Here is a 15,046-nt window from a genome sequence, read left to right as displayed (position 1 = left end):
GGGCCTTGGTCAGTGCAGGCTTTTGTTCCAGCCTAGCACTAAAACTCTAGGCTGAAGCGATTCAACTGAGCAACTGGTGAAACCTTAACTGGCTGTATCAGGTACATTGTACGGTGGCTAGGTTTGGACAAAATACCCACACAAACTACACACCACATATGCATTGTAACTACATATTGTACTGTACCTGTCATTCCCAGCAGGTGTCACTATTGGCAGCTGCTATTTACCATTTACTGTAATGCCCTACCAGCTGCATTCCCTCATAATCACAATTCAGTTAAAAATGTCCATGATCACATCAAAGATGTCTTCTCAGACACCAATGGAGTAATAGTAGCACTACCAGAGTACTATAATTACTGTATCACAGATGAGGGCATAAAAAATGGTTCCTTGCCTCTGTGTGTTACACACCGAGTGTACAGAACATTAAGAACACCTTCCTAATGTTGAGTTGGTTGTCTAGGTTTTAATTCAAAGGAAAAACTAAAACCTGCAGACACTAGGACCTGCATGAATGAGTTTGACAGCCTTGATCTACACTGATTGAATTGGATTTAACAAGTGACATCAATAAGGGATCATATCTTTCACCTGTATTCACCTGGTCAGTCTGTCACAGAAAGAGCAGGTTTTCCTAATGTTTTGTCAACTCAGTGTACACCCCCCCCATCATTTTTGAGACAAAGGAAAGCACTAGACATAAATCATAGTCCCTGTGTCCCAAACGGCACCCTATTCCTTATATAGTGCACTACTTTTGACCAGAGCACTATAGTGCTTAATGGGGGATAGAGTGCCATTTGGGACGTTGCCTTAAGTACTGTATGAGTCAGCCGCTGTGTGAGGGGCCCGGCCAAAATCTCTGCCAAGCTGACAATAACAAAATGGCCATGCAAGCAATTACTCCAGACAGAGACTTCAGCTAAGAGGACTGAGAGAGAGAGAGAGAGAGAGAGAGTTGTATTGTCCTGTGCACAAGAACAGTGAAATGCCTTCATTGATTTCCCAACAATGAAGTAATCAATATCAGTAGTAATACAGCTGAAGTCGGAAGTTTACATCCACTTAGGTTGGAGTCACTAAAACTTGTTTTTCAACCACTCCACAAATTTCTTGTTAACGAACTATAGTTTTGGCAAGTCGGTTAGGACATCTACTTTGTGCATGACACAAGTCATTTCTTCAACAATTGTTTACAGACAGATTATTTCACTTATAATTCACTGTATCACAATTCCAGTGGGTCAGAAGTTTACATACACTGAGTTGACTGTGCCTTTTAACAGCTTGGAAAATTCCAGAAAATGATGTCATGGCTTTAGAAGCCTCTGATAGGCTAATTGACATCATTTGAGTCAATTGGAGGTGTATTTGGATGTATTTCAAGGCCTACCTTCAAACTCAGAACCTCGTTGCTTGACAACATGGGAAAATCAAAAGAAATCAGCCAAGACCTCAGAAAACAAATTGTAGACCTCCACAAGTCTGGTTCATCCTTGGGAGCAATTTCCAAACGCATGAAAGTACCACGTTCATCTGTACAAACAATAGTACGCAAGTGTAAACACCTTGGGACCACACAGCCATCATAGCGCTCAGGAAGGAAACACGTTCTGTCTCCTGGAGAGGAACGTACTTTGGTGCGAAAAGTGCAAATCAATCCAAGAACAGCAGCAAAGGACCTTGTGAAGATGCTGGAGGAAACAGGTACAAAAGTATCTATATCCACAGTAAACCGAGTTCTATATCGACATAACCTGAAAGACCGCTCAGCAAGGAAGAAGCCACTGCTCCAAAACCGCCATAAAAAAAGCCAGACTACGGTTTGCCACTGCACATGGAGACAAAGATCATACTTTTTGGAGAAATGTACTCTGGTCTGATGAAACAAAAATAGAACTGTTTGGCAATAATGACCATCGTTATTTTTGGAGGAAAAAAGGGGGAGGCTTGCAAGCCGAAGAACACCATCCCAACAGCACAAACATTATTTTGTGGGGGTGCTTTGCTGCAGGAGGGGCTCGTGCACTTCACAAAATACATGGAGTCATGAGGAAGGAAGATGATGTGGATATTTTGAAGCATCATCTCAAGACATCAGAGCTTGGTTAAAGCTTGGTCGCAAATGGGTCTTCCAAATGGACAATGACCCCAAGCATACTTCCAAAGCTGTGGCAAAATGGCTTAAGGACAACAAAGGCATTTGGAGTGGCCATCACAAAGCCCTGACCTCAATCCTATGGAAAATTTGTGGGCAGAACTGAAAAAGCGTGTGTGAGCAAGGAAGCCTACAAACCTGACTCTGTTACACCAGCACTGTCAGGAGGAATGGGCCAAAATTCACCCAACTTATTGTGGGAAGCTTGTGGAAGGCTACCCGAAATGTTTGACTCAAGTTAAACAATTTAAAAGGCAATGCTACCAAATACTAATTGAGTGTATGTTAACTTCTGACCCACTGGGAATGTGATGAAAGAAATAAAAGCTGAAATAAAACATTTTCTCTAGTATTATTCTTACATTTCACAGGGAATTTCTACTAGGATTAAATGTCAGGAATTATGAAAAACTGAGCTTAAATGTATCAACTGTATGTTTCAACTGTACAAATAGTAAAGCAGAACAAAGAAGAACACAAGGAAGTAAGTGAGCTATATAAAGGGTCAGTTCCAGGGTCAGTGCCAATACCATATTTACAATGTGCAGGAATACTGGAGTGGTAGGGGCAGACAAGTACAGGGCTAAAGTGTGATTAGTCATCAGGATACTGTACATGATAAACAGAGCAGCATACAGTATATGGGGATTGTGTGTGTGTGTGTGTGTGTGTGTGTGTGTGTGTGTGTGTGTGTGTGTGTGTGTGTGTGTGTGTGTGTGTGTGTGTGTGTGTGCGTAGAGCGTATGAATGTGCTACAGTGCCTTCGGAAACTATTCACACCCCTTGACTTTTTCACATTTTGTTACGTTACAGCCTTATTCCAAAATAGATTAAATACGAAAAAAGACTCTGAAATCTCCACGCAATATCCCATAATTAAAAAGTAAAAATAGGTTTTTGAAATGTTTGCAAATCTTTAAAAAATAATGTATTTACATAAGTATTCAGACCCTTTGCTATGAGAGTCGAAACTGAGCTCAAGTGCATCCTGTTTCCATTGATCATCCTTCAGACGTTTCTACAACTTCATTGGAGTCCACCTGGTGTAAATTCAATTGATTGGATACTATTTGGAAAGGCACACGCCTGTCTATTTAAAGTCCCACAGTTGGCAGTGCATGTCAGAGCAAAAACCAAGCCATGAAGGAATTTTCCGTAAATCTTTGAGACAGGATTGTGTTGAGGCACAGATCTGTGGAATGGTACCAAAACATTGCTGCCACTACCATGTTTCACCGTAGGGAAGGTGCCAGGTTTCCTCCAGACGTGACGCCATGTTTCCTCCAGACATCAGACTAGAGAATCTGAGAGTCTTTAGGTGCCTTTTTGGCAAACTCCAAGTGGGTTGTTACATGTATTCAGGGAACCACACCTGCAAAGCCTGTTACACACCTTCCTAAGGTAAGTCTGAATACAAACTACTGAGAAGTGCAAAGGAAAGGCATGTGTAAGAAAGGTGTAATTTCCTCAATCGGAATCGGGCCCTTAGAGACTTATCCAATAAGACTCATAGCTGCCAAAGGTGTTTCTAACATATATTGACTCGGGGAGTTGAATATGTATCAAATCAAGGTATAGTATTGTTTTTTTATTTTTTTATTTTTTGGGGGTGATTTTTCTTCCACTTTTGTATTTTGTGTAGACCAATGACAACAAAGAAATCCTGATTACATTCATTTCAATCCCACTTTGTACTGCAACAAAATTTGAGAGGGGTGAATACTTATCAAATCAAATCAAATGTATTTATATAGCCCTTCTAACATCAGCTGATATATCCAAGTGCTGTACAGAAACCCAGCCTAAAACCCCAAACAGCAAGGAATGCACGTGTAGATGCACAGTGGCTAGGAAAAAACTCCCTAGAAAGGCCAAAACCTAGGAAGAAACCTAGAGAGGAACCAGGCTATGAGGGGTGGCCAGTCCTCTTCTGGCTGTGCAGGGTGGAGATTATAACAGAACACGGTTACGTAGATGGAAAAAAGCTGTCCTTGAAACAGTCTTGATATGTTCGTCAAAAGAGAGATCAGGGTCCAGAGTAACACTGAGGTCCTTCACAGTTTTATTTGAGACGCCTGGACAAGCATCAAGATTAATTGTCAGATTCAACAGAAGATCTCTTTGTTTCTTGGGACTTAGAACAAGCATCTCTGTTTTGTTCGAGTTTAAAAGTAGAACGTTTGCAACCATCCACTTCCTGTCTGAAACACAGGCTTCTAGCAAGGGCAATTTTGGGGCTTCACTATGTTTCATTGAAATGTACAGCTGTGTGTCATCCACATAGCAGTGAAAGTTAACATTATGTTTTCGATTGACATCCCCAAGAGGTAAAATATATAGAGAAAACAATAGTGGTCCTAAAACGGAACCTTGAGGAACACCGAAATTTACAGTTGATTTGTCAGAGGACAAACCATTCACAGAGACAAATTGATATCTTTCCGACAGATAAGATCAAGAAGAACAAGCCAGAACTTGTCCGTGTAGACCAATTTGGGTTTCCAATCTCCAAAAGAATGTGGTGATCGATGGTATCAAAAGCAGCACTAAGGTCTAGGAACACGAGGACAGATGCAGAGCCTCGGTCTGATGCCATTAAAAGGTCATTTATCACCTTCACATGTGCAGTCTCAGTGCTATGATGGGGTCTAAAACTAGACGGTATCATTTCATATACATTGTTTGTCTTCAGGAATGCAGTGAATTGCTGGGCAACAGCTTTTTCAAAATTCTTAGAGAGAAATGGAAGATTCAATATAGGCCGATAGTATTTTATATTTTCTGGGTCAACATTTGGCTTTTTCAAGAGAGGCTTTATTACTGCCACTTTTAGTGAGTTTGGTACATCCGGTGGATAGGGAGCCGTTTATTATGTTCAACATAGGAGGGCCAAGCACAGAAAGCAGCTCTTTCAGTAGTTTAGTTCGAATAGGGTCCAGTATGCAGCTTGAAGGTTTAGAGGCCATGATTATTTTCATCATTGTGTCAAGAGATATAGTACTAAAACAATTGAGTGTCTCCCTTGATCCTAGGTCCTGGCAGAGTTGTGCAGACTCTGAGCTTTGGAGGAATATGCTAATTTCAAGAGGAGTCCGTAATTTGCTTTCTAATGATCATGATCTTTTCCTCAAAGAAGTTCATGAATTTATTACTGCTGAAAGCCATCCTCTCTTGGGGAATCCTCCTTTTCGGTTAGCTTTGCGACAGTATCAAAAATACATTTCGGATTGTTTTTATTTTCTTAAATTAAGTTGGAAAAATAGGATGATCGAGCAGTAGTGAGGACTCTTCGATACTGCACGGTACTGTCTTTCCAAGCTAGTCGGAAGACTTCCAGTTTGGTGTGGCGCCATTTCCGTTACAATTTAATGGAAGCTTTCTTCAGAGCTCGGGTATTTCCTGTATACCAGGGAGCTAGTTCTTATGACAAATGTTTTTAGGGGTGCAACTGCATCTAGGGTATTGTGCAAGGTTAAATTGAGTTTCTCAGTTAGGTGGTTAAGTGATTTTTGTCCACTGACGTCCTTGGGTAGGCAGAGGGAGTCTGGAAGGGCATCAAGGAATCTTTGGGTTGTCTGAGAATTTATAGCACGACTTTTGATGCTCCTTGGTTGGGGTCTGAGCAGATAATTTTTTGCGATTGCAAACGTAAAAAAAATGGTGGTCCGATAGTCCAGGGTTATGAAGAAAAACATTCAGATCCACAACATTTATTCTATGGGACAAAACTCGGTCCAGAGTATGACTGAGACATGTTGGACAAAACCCACTGAGTTGATGATGGCTCCGAAAGCCTTTTGGAGCGGGTCTGTGGACATTTCCATGTGAATATTAAAGTCACCAAAAATGTGAATATTATCTGCTATGACTACAAGGTCCGATAGGAATTCAGGGAACTCAGTGAGGAACGCTGTATATGACACACACTCTAGTAGAATAAACAACATGGAGGCCCAACAAAATCTTGGTTATCTCGCCCAAAACACTGCATGTGTGATAAAATGGTAACTTTGCCCCAAGTCTAACCCCTCAGAGACTAAGCCCTGTCTTAGCCGTTCAGGTTCTTCTAAATGGATACCAAGGATTATTTTGCTATTTGATTTTGAAATGTAAGACCCTTTGAAGTATAAAAAAATATCAACAAATAGGCTAATAGCCTTACTGCTATTAGCCCATACAAACACATTGAATAACATATTCTCTACATGGAACAACAGATATTCCAAAAATATATCAAAAGGAAGTCTGGGGAAGGGTACCAAAAATTTCTGCAGCATTTAAGGTCCCCAAGAACAGTGGCCACCATCATTCTTATATAGAAGAAGTTAAGAACCACCAAGTATCTTCCTAGAGCTGGCCGCCCGGCCAACTGAGCAATCGGGGGAGAAGGGCCTTGGTCAGGAGGTGACAAAGAACCTGATGGTCACTCTGACAGAGCTCCAGAGTTCCTCTCTGGAGATGGGAGAACCTTCCAGAAGGACAACCATCTCTGCAGCACTCCACCAATCAGGCCAGACAGAAGCCACTCCTCAGTAAAAGGAGGAAACCTGACACCATCCCTATGGTGAAGCATGGTGGTGGCAGCATCATGCTGTGGGGGATGTTTTTCAGCGTCAGGTACTGGGAGACAATTCAGTATGGAGGGAAAGATGAACGGAGGAAAATACAGAGAAATCCTTGATGAAAACCTGCTCCAGAGCACTCAGGACCACAGACTTGGGTGAAGGTTCACCTTCCAACAGGACAACGACCCTAAGCAAACAGCCAAGACAACGCATGAGTGGCTTCGGGACAAGTCTCTGAATGTCCTTGAGTTGCCCAGCCAAAGCCGGGACTTGAGCCCGATCGAACATCTCTGGAGAGACCTGAAAATGGCTGTGCAGCAACGCTCCCCATCCAACCTGACAGAGCTTGAGAGGATCTGCAGAGAAGAATGGGAGAAACTCCCCAAATACAGGTGTGGCAAGATTGTAGCGTCATCCCAAGAAGACTCAAGACTGTAACTGCTGCCAAAGGTGCTTCAACAAAGTGCTGAGTAAAGGGTCTGAATACTTGTGTAAATGTCATATTTCAGTTTTTATTTTTTATGAATTAGAAAACTTTTCTAAAAAACAAATTTTTGCTTTGTCATTATGGGGTATTGTCTTTAGATTGATGAGGGCAAAAAAAAACAACTTGATCCATTTTAGTATAAGCCTGAAACATAACAGAAATGTGGAAAGTCAAGGGGTCTGAATACTGTCCAAAAGCACTGTACATGTCCATGGTGCAATCAAATTTAGAACCCCCCCCCTCCCCATTATAAACTCCCTAGTAATGCCTAAGGATTTAGTAAGACTTTACACATGACTTTACTGACAAAATGAACTGGTGCAACACAACTGCGGTGTAGGATGGGAACCTACAGTGTTATATCATAAACACAGGGTAGCCTAGTGGTTAGAGCGTTGGACTAGTAACCGAAAGGTTGAAAGTTTAAATCCCCGAGCTGACAAAGGTACAAATCTGTCGTTCTGCCCCTGAACAGGCAGTTAAACCCACTGTTCCTAGGCCGTCATTGAAAATAAGAATTTGTTCTTAACTGACTTGCCTGGTAAAAAAAATATCATAAACTACTTCCCAGCCGATAAGCTTCGTCCTCCATCAGAACTTGTTTTGATGTTTCTTGCAGACGAAAACAGCCAAAACAAGTGATGCTCTATGAGCTGTGAGAACACATCTGCCTCACTCATCAGACAGCCTATAGAACCTTTTGCAGGGTGAGAAGTTAAATGTTCCTCTTCCTCTTCCAAATCACCAATCCCATGCTGGGTGGACTGTTGTTATCGCGATAATCGTCCAAGCAAGGGCAGATTAGGAAGTCCAGGAGGACACGTGTTTTTAACGCCTCTCAAAGGCTTCCCGTTGTGAAGAAACAGGGTCGGGTCCTTTTAGGGCACGTTGTAGGAACAGACATCCGAATAATGGAACTGTTTGATCATTTTCTTGTGAGAAGGTCAACCGTACGGCGCGACACATCAGATTCTGTATAGGGTAAACATGGGAAATGTGTATGCCTCTTCTTCCCCTTTTCTCGTCTCCCTCACACAGACCAGATCTCAAGACTCTTTGCTTCAGATGAAGGGTTGAGAAACAAATCTGAAAAATGTGTGCGTGCATGTGTGTTCCTGTTTGCGTGCATGTGCTCTTCCTGTTGCACCTCCAGATGACTAATCCACCTGAGGTGTGTGTGAGCGATGAATCTCTCTGGGCATAAACACAAAGCACTCAGCATGACAAAGCCATGCTTCAAGTCACACTCTGTTACCCTATCTGTCTCTCCCACTTCCCCTGGTTCTGCCATAAATAAACTCAGAGAAAAAGGAAACGCCCTCTCACTGTCAACTGCGTTTATTTTCAGCAAACTTCACATGTGTAAATATTTGTTTGAACATCTTAAGATTCAACGACGGAGACATAAACGGAACAAGTTCCACAGACATGTGACTAACAGAAATTAAATAATGTGTCCCTGAACAAACGGGGGGTCAAAATCAAAAGTAACCGTCAGTATCTGGTGTGGCCACCAGCTGCATTAAGTACTGCAGTGCGTCTCCTCCTCATGGGCTGCACAAGATTTGCTGTGAGATGTTACCCCACTCTTACACCAAGACACCTGCAAGTTCCCGGACATTTCTGGGGGGAATGGCCCTAGCCCTCACCCTCCGATCCAACAGATCCCAGACGTGCTCAATGGGATTGAGATCCGGGTTCTTTGCTGGCCATGGCATAACACTGACATTCCTGTCTTGCAGGAAATCACGCACAGAACGAGTAGTATGGCTGGTGGCATTGTCATGCTGGAGGGTCATGTCAGGATTAGCCTGCTGGAAAGAGGAGGAGAGAGGAGGATGTGTCTTCCCTGTAACGCACAGCATTGAGATTGCCTGCAATGACAACAAGCTCAGTCCAATGATGCTGTGACACACTGCCCCAGACCATGACAGACCTTTCACCTCCAAATCGATCCCGCTCCAGAGTACAGGCCTCGGTTTAACGCTCATTCCTTCGATGATAAATGCGAATCCGACCATCACCCCTGGGGAGACAAAACCGCGACTCTTCAGTGAAGAGCACTTTTTGCCAGTCCTGTCTGGTCCAGCGACGGTGGGTTTGTGCCCATAGGCAACGTTGTTGCCGGTGATGTCTGGTGAGGACCTGCCTTACAACAGGCCTACAAGCCCTCAGTCCAGCCTCTCTCAGCCTATTGCGGACAGTCTGGGATTGTGCGTTCCTGGTGTAACTCAGGCAGTTGTTGTTGCCATCCTGTACCTGTCCCACAGGTGAGATGTTCAGATGTACCGATCTTGTGCAGGTGTTGTTACACGTGGTCTGCCACTGCGAGGACGATCAGTACATCCTGTCTCCCTGTAGCGCTGTCTTAGGTGTCAGTAGAAAGGCCTCTTTAGTGTCCTAAGTTTTCATAACTGTGACCTTAATTGCCTACCGTATGTAAGCTGTTAGTGTTTTAACAACCGTTCCACAGGTGCATGTTCATGAACTGTTTATGGTTCATTGAACAAGCATTGGGAACAGTGTTTAAACCCTTTACAATGAAGATCTGTGAAGTTATTTGGATTTTTAAGAATTATCTTTGAAAGACAGGGCACTGAAAAGGGGACATTTCTTTTTTTGCTGAGTTTATATATCTCGTGAAATTTAAGCAAATGTTCACAAAATTATATAATTTGTTAACCTGCTTGAAGGATTTTATTGTCTTGGCTGTTTTCAATGTTGGCCAGGTTCTGATTTAGTTGTGGTTCATTTGGTCTCTAAAAGAAAGTGGAGACTCACTTTGTTAGAATAGAGAGTGGAGAGAACATTTGGGAGATGTGTTAGCTTTTTTGCACAAAGTACATTGAAGTACACAGGTGGAATTTCTTTTCTCATCTCGTGCTATTCCCTCTTTTCCTTCTTCACGTTGTTATTCACTGACACCCTCTCCTTCTCTTACTTAATCTCTCCTTTTCCCCCTTCCTCTCTCTCTCATCTCTTCCCCCGCTATCCTTCTCTTCCTCTCTCTCCTTGGCACGAACCTAAAGTCCATTCTCTCCCTTATTATTCTTACTTGGCATGGCCGGACTGGCTGGTGCCAGTGCTTGACCCCGTCTGTCCAGTCACAGGCAGTAATCATTTCATAAGCACCATTTAATCAAAACATAACCATATTTCAGATTCTATTTTCGCCCCGGCTATTTCTTCTCACAAATATGTCCTGAGAGGCAATCTAAACCCAAGTGTTTACACCGTGTGTGTTTATGTGTGTGCGAATGTGTGTGTGCATGTTTGCGTGCGTGCGTGCGTGCGTGTGTGTGTGTGTGTGTGTGTGTGTGTGTGCATACTGCTTTTTACAGCAATCAGTTTGAAACTAGTTTGTAATGGGTCCACACTTGGCAGGGGACACATCTCACATTCATGGCAAAGTCATACAGAGACCATCCTCTTATTGCAAACAAGTTGAGCCCAATTACTTCTGTGTGCTCCTCTCTTCTCTAATCAACACGATAGTTGGTAGTCAGAAGCACTCTATGCAAACAGAGTGTGGACAGTATCCTCATTATAAGGTGACTATGTAAGATGATTAAAACTTTCATCAGAGTTGTGTACAAGGTTATTATTGTAAGTTAAAAATTAAACGAAAACAAAAATGATTTAGTAAAATAATTAACAAATCTTTGACTCCAAAACAAACTAAAATCAATCATGAATTATTTTTTAGCTAAACCGAATGGGGTTTATAAGCTTTTGGGGCGTTTTCAAGCAACTGAATCTTGCGGGTTAATGCGGCCAGGAGATGGCGATGTTTCAAAAAAGTCTGTGCATCACTACCACTTGCTAAAATGTAAAAAAGAGAAAACGTACAGGAGACTAACTTAATTCTTCTTACACAAAAAGCATTGGATTGATGTAAAAATGGGTGAGAGAGAGATTCGTTCCACCATATATATATTTTTGCACCAGCCTCAGCGCTATTCCTTTCAAATCCAAGTCCCATTAAGATGAATCCCAAATGCGCAAAGAGTCTGGTGGACCAACATTTCAAATTTTGCCTTTATTAGCCAATATAGAAAGACAGGGAGAAACTCCCAGCGCATTGGCTTAATTAGCTTAATCTACCAACTACTTTCCCCCCTAACCCTCCCCGTTATGCTAGCAGACTACAAGCACAGAGCCACACCTCTTAGTTGTGTGATTTGATGACGACAAATACTTCACTCAAGGTCAATCCCATAGAGTCCTCTGGTCAGCCCCACTAAGGCTAACTTTGAATCGTTGATGCAATCGCCCGAGGACGAGGTTACGATAAGATTGTCTTTATAATTTCAACATAACCCAACCTTAGCTCTCAAGAACCCAAGGACAGACAGCCATAGGACTCTCATTTGAACAATTGACCACAGCGGGGGGCATCCTGTACAACTGTACAGACGCTGTGCCCACAAGTTGATAATCACTACATTCAATACGGAAACCTCAGAAACTCTACTTTCATATCACCCCCCTTTACATACACAAAAGGTATGTAAAGTCATTTTGGATGACAATCAAGTTGGTGTAGAAGGTTTCCAAAACCGCATCGCAATCAGGGGTGAATTGTTTCTAGATAGAGCATTCACACTTGAACAAATCACTTCAGCTAACTGAAACTAAATTGAATTCAAAACCAAATCAAAAAAACTCATTGAAATAAAAAACAAATCTAAACACACACAACTGTAAAAACTTTGGTTGTGTACATCCTTAAACCCCATACATTAATAATGACGTCAATCGTCATAGAAAACCCAAACACTTAATCGAGCGACCAATTCAGACAAGCAGACATGACTATTTATTTTGGATCGCTGAGATTTTTGAAATGCAAAAGAAGAACCAGACATTATATTTATTTCCACACTAGAACAACATTTGCTGAAGAGTAGTCACTTCTTTGTTTTTTTACATACATTTCCTTTCTCTCTTTCTTTATTTTTAACGACTACCAAAATACAATGTTTATTTGCACCCTGTCATTTGAGGGTTTTGCAGCTCAATCTTGTGTTTATTTCAGTTTTGTCCGTCTCAGAAATGCACAGATTGTTTTAAACGTCAATGTTTTCATCAGTCAGTGGCTTAATCCTCTTTAATATAACAATAACAACTTAATCCCTTCAATTGTCCTCTACCTGTACACAATTAGCCGGTAATTGAAGTATTTTAAAAGTCTCCTATTGGTTGTCTGTGTGTCCCGTTGCCCTCTTTCTTGGCGTGTGATAGGTCGGTGTCACATCCATGTGTGGAGTGTTGCAATTCTTGTCTCCTATTGGTTGACCTTGCGTTCGTTGCTCTCTTTTGATAAGTCCAGACCCGGTGAGGAGCTCGACAGACATATCCGACATCCCATAATCATCATAAACGCTCTACGGAAGGATCTATTGAAGAACCCATACAAGAATGGGTTAAGCGATGAGTTAACGTACCCCAGCCACAGGAAAAACTCCCACACCTCCACCGCTGTGCTATAGTCGATGAAGGGATCCACGATGTTGACAGTGAAGAAGGGAAGCCAGAAGAGGAGAAAGACCCCCATGATGATCCCCAGGGTCTTAGCCGCCTTCCTCTCCCTCCTCATGGCGTTGCGGTGCCTCTGCTTCTTGCTGGAGTCCTTGCCCACCCCGGCCGAAAACTGGCTCTCCATGGCGCTGATCTGCATGGCCTGCCGCTTGGCCGCCTTGTAGATCTTCCAGTAGGCCGCTAGCATGATGCCCATGGGCAGGTAGAAGGCCACCAGGGAGGCCATGACGGCGTAGACGCGGTTGACCAGGAAGACGCAGGCGTCCTCGGGCGGCATGGGCACCATGTCCACCCCAGCCTTGTGGAGGCCCAGCATGATGGGGCCGAAGGAGATGAGCAACGGGACGGCCCAACAGACCACGATCAGGAAGGCTACTCGGCCCTGGGACATTTTCAGGTGGTAGACCAAGGGGTTACACACGGCGTAGTAGCGGTCGAAGGCGATGCAGCTGAGGTGGAAGATGGATGCGGTGCACAGCATGACGTCCAGGCTGGAGTGGACCCGGCAGAAGAGGGCGCCGAAGAGCCAGCAGCCCTCCACGGTGCGCACCATGCTGTAGGGCATGACCACCAACCCCACCAGGCAGTCGGCCACTGCCAAGGACATGACGAATGAATTGGTGGGCGACTGCAGCTGCTTGTAGTACGCGATGGCCAGGACCACCAGGAAGTTACCCACCACCGTGCACACGATGCCCACTGTAAAGAAGGCATACAGGATCACCCGGGATGCCTGGTGCCTTGACGACGTAGCGCAGAAGTCCTCCAGGTCACCTTGGAGAGAAGAAAGGTTGGCATCATCATCCAGATCCTCTGGCCATCCCAAACTGGTATTATCCATGGCTTGGTCTTGTTCTGTCAAAAACACACAACATCCATGATGTTAATAAACGTTTTGGCATGATTTAGCAGTAGATTGAAACATTTCCAAAACAGGAAATTTACCCCCTGTGAGGAATCTGTGTACTCAAACAATCTTACCAATACAAACAAACCACCCAGAATTATGCTGGTTCTGCTTAATCCATCCCTCTCCAAGGCACTTCATTGTCAGTTAAACCTCAAACTGTGTGTTTTAGTCTGACACGTAGCTAAATCAGTGTTTGATGAGATCACACAGCCAGGAACCTTGGCGGAAGAAGCTAATAGTTCTGGTGCCGGTTTCGGGTTCTTATCTAGACTGCGATCTCCCTGGTGGGCTAACTGAGGAAAACCAGATGCTCTCTCGAGTTTATCTACAAGCCTCACCAGCGCAAAGGAAATCACAAATGAACGATGTTGGCAAAACTTATCAGAAACAATCAAACAGCGAGACACCTCCCAGTAAACATGCCCACAATATTTTAACGTGCCCCCGCCTCTAGCAGGGCTTGGTGTAGGCTGGCCTGTGTTGGGCTGGTGTGGGATTGCCTTAGGCTAGCTCGTGCTGGGCTAGCCTAAGGGCTGGTGTGAGCTTGGTGTGGGGTTGGTGTGTGCTAGCCCGTGCTCACCTTGCCCAAAGAATACACACATGGGGCCAATGGGGTCATGTTTGCTGGGATGATGCCTGTGTTGGGCTCGGAGGCGGCCATTTTGGAAGACTGTCAAGCACAATGCAAAAGAGGGCACTTTGTTTGACCTTCCCTGGGCTCCCTTTCCCCAGTGGAACATTCAAGAATATTCCACTGTGGATACAGCTGTCATGAGTTCTGTTGGAGTGGAACTATCCAGCAGGAAACATAATCACACAGTGACAGATAGACAGGCATACCATTTCACACCTTTCCACTGAACCCTTTGGGGACCTATTTAACCGTGGCACAAAGCAGACTACTCCTTTCTCTCCTAAACGTAACTGATATTTGCAGGGTGTTCTGGGGATTTCCTATCTGACAGGTTGGTAGAGTAGGTTGTTCGTGGTCGAGTATGGTGTCCATATTTCGGATAGATATCTGTCCACAACCTGTCCTAATATGTTCACTATATTCCTGAGAAGGGCTGATTGAAAGCAGGGATAGCACCGCTTCGCTGTTGCAGTGATAATGTCTGATCTGTTAGACATTATCATGCTCAGTGAACATAATGTTACTCGGATGGGCGTTTGGTACGCAACTCATCGGATTACTGTGGCGCGAAAGCAGCAGCCGGAGGTGCTCATTGTTTCCGGAGACCAAAACAGAGGAAGCATAGAGAAATGGTTCTAGTTCAGTAAGAATGTTTTTTTAATTAACACCAAAGGGACTGTAGTGTTCTAGGGGCCGAGGGAAGTAATATCCCCTGCTCCTGTCAGTCATGCTAACATGTCAAAAC

At 43.6% G+C, this 15,046-nt stretch overlaps 1 protein-coding gene across 1 annotated transcript; it reads right to left on the bottom strand.

The window, feature by feature from the left end:
• Nucleotides 1–12,301: 12,301 nt before the first annotated feature.
• LOC112234470 (5-hydroxytryptamine receptor 4-like) lies at nucleotides 12,302–13,607 on the bottom strand. The gene has a single exon (XM_042330587.1). It carries the CDS (start codon nucleotides 13,596–13,598, stop codon nucleotides 12,504–12,506), a length of 1,095 nt encoding a protein of 364 aa, XP_042186521.1. The 5' UTR covers nucleotides 13,599–13,607; the 3' UTR covers nucleotides 12,302–12,503.
• Nucleotides 13,608–15,046: the final 1,439 nt, after the last annotated feature.

This window comes from Oncorhynchus tshawytscha, linkage group LG11 (genome assembly GCF_018296145.1).
Source record: "Oncorhynchus tshawytscha isolate Ot180627B linkage group LG11, Otsh_v2.0, whole genome shotgun sequence".
NCBI classification, from domain to species: domain Eukaryota; kingdom Metazoa; phylum Chordata; class Actinopteri; order Salmoniformes; family Salmonidae; genus Oncorhynchus; species Oncorhynchus tshawytscha.
The sequence above is the reverse complement of the archived record's forward strand: the minus strand, read 5'-3'. Positions and strand labels throughout refer to the sequence as shown.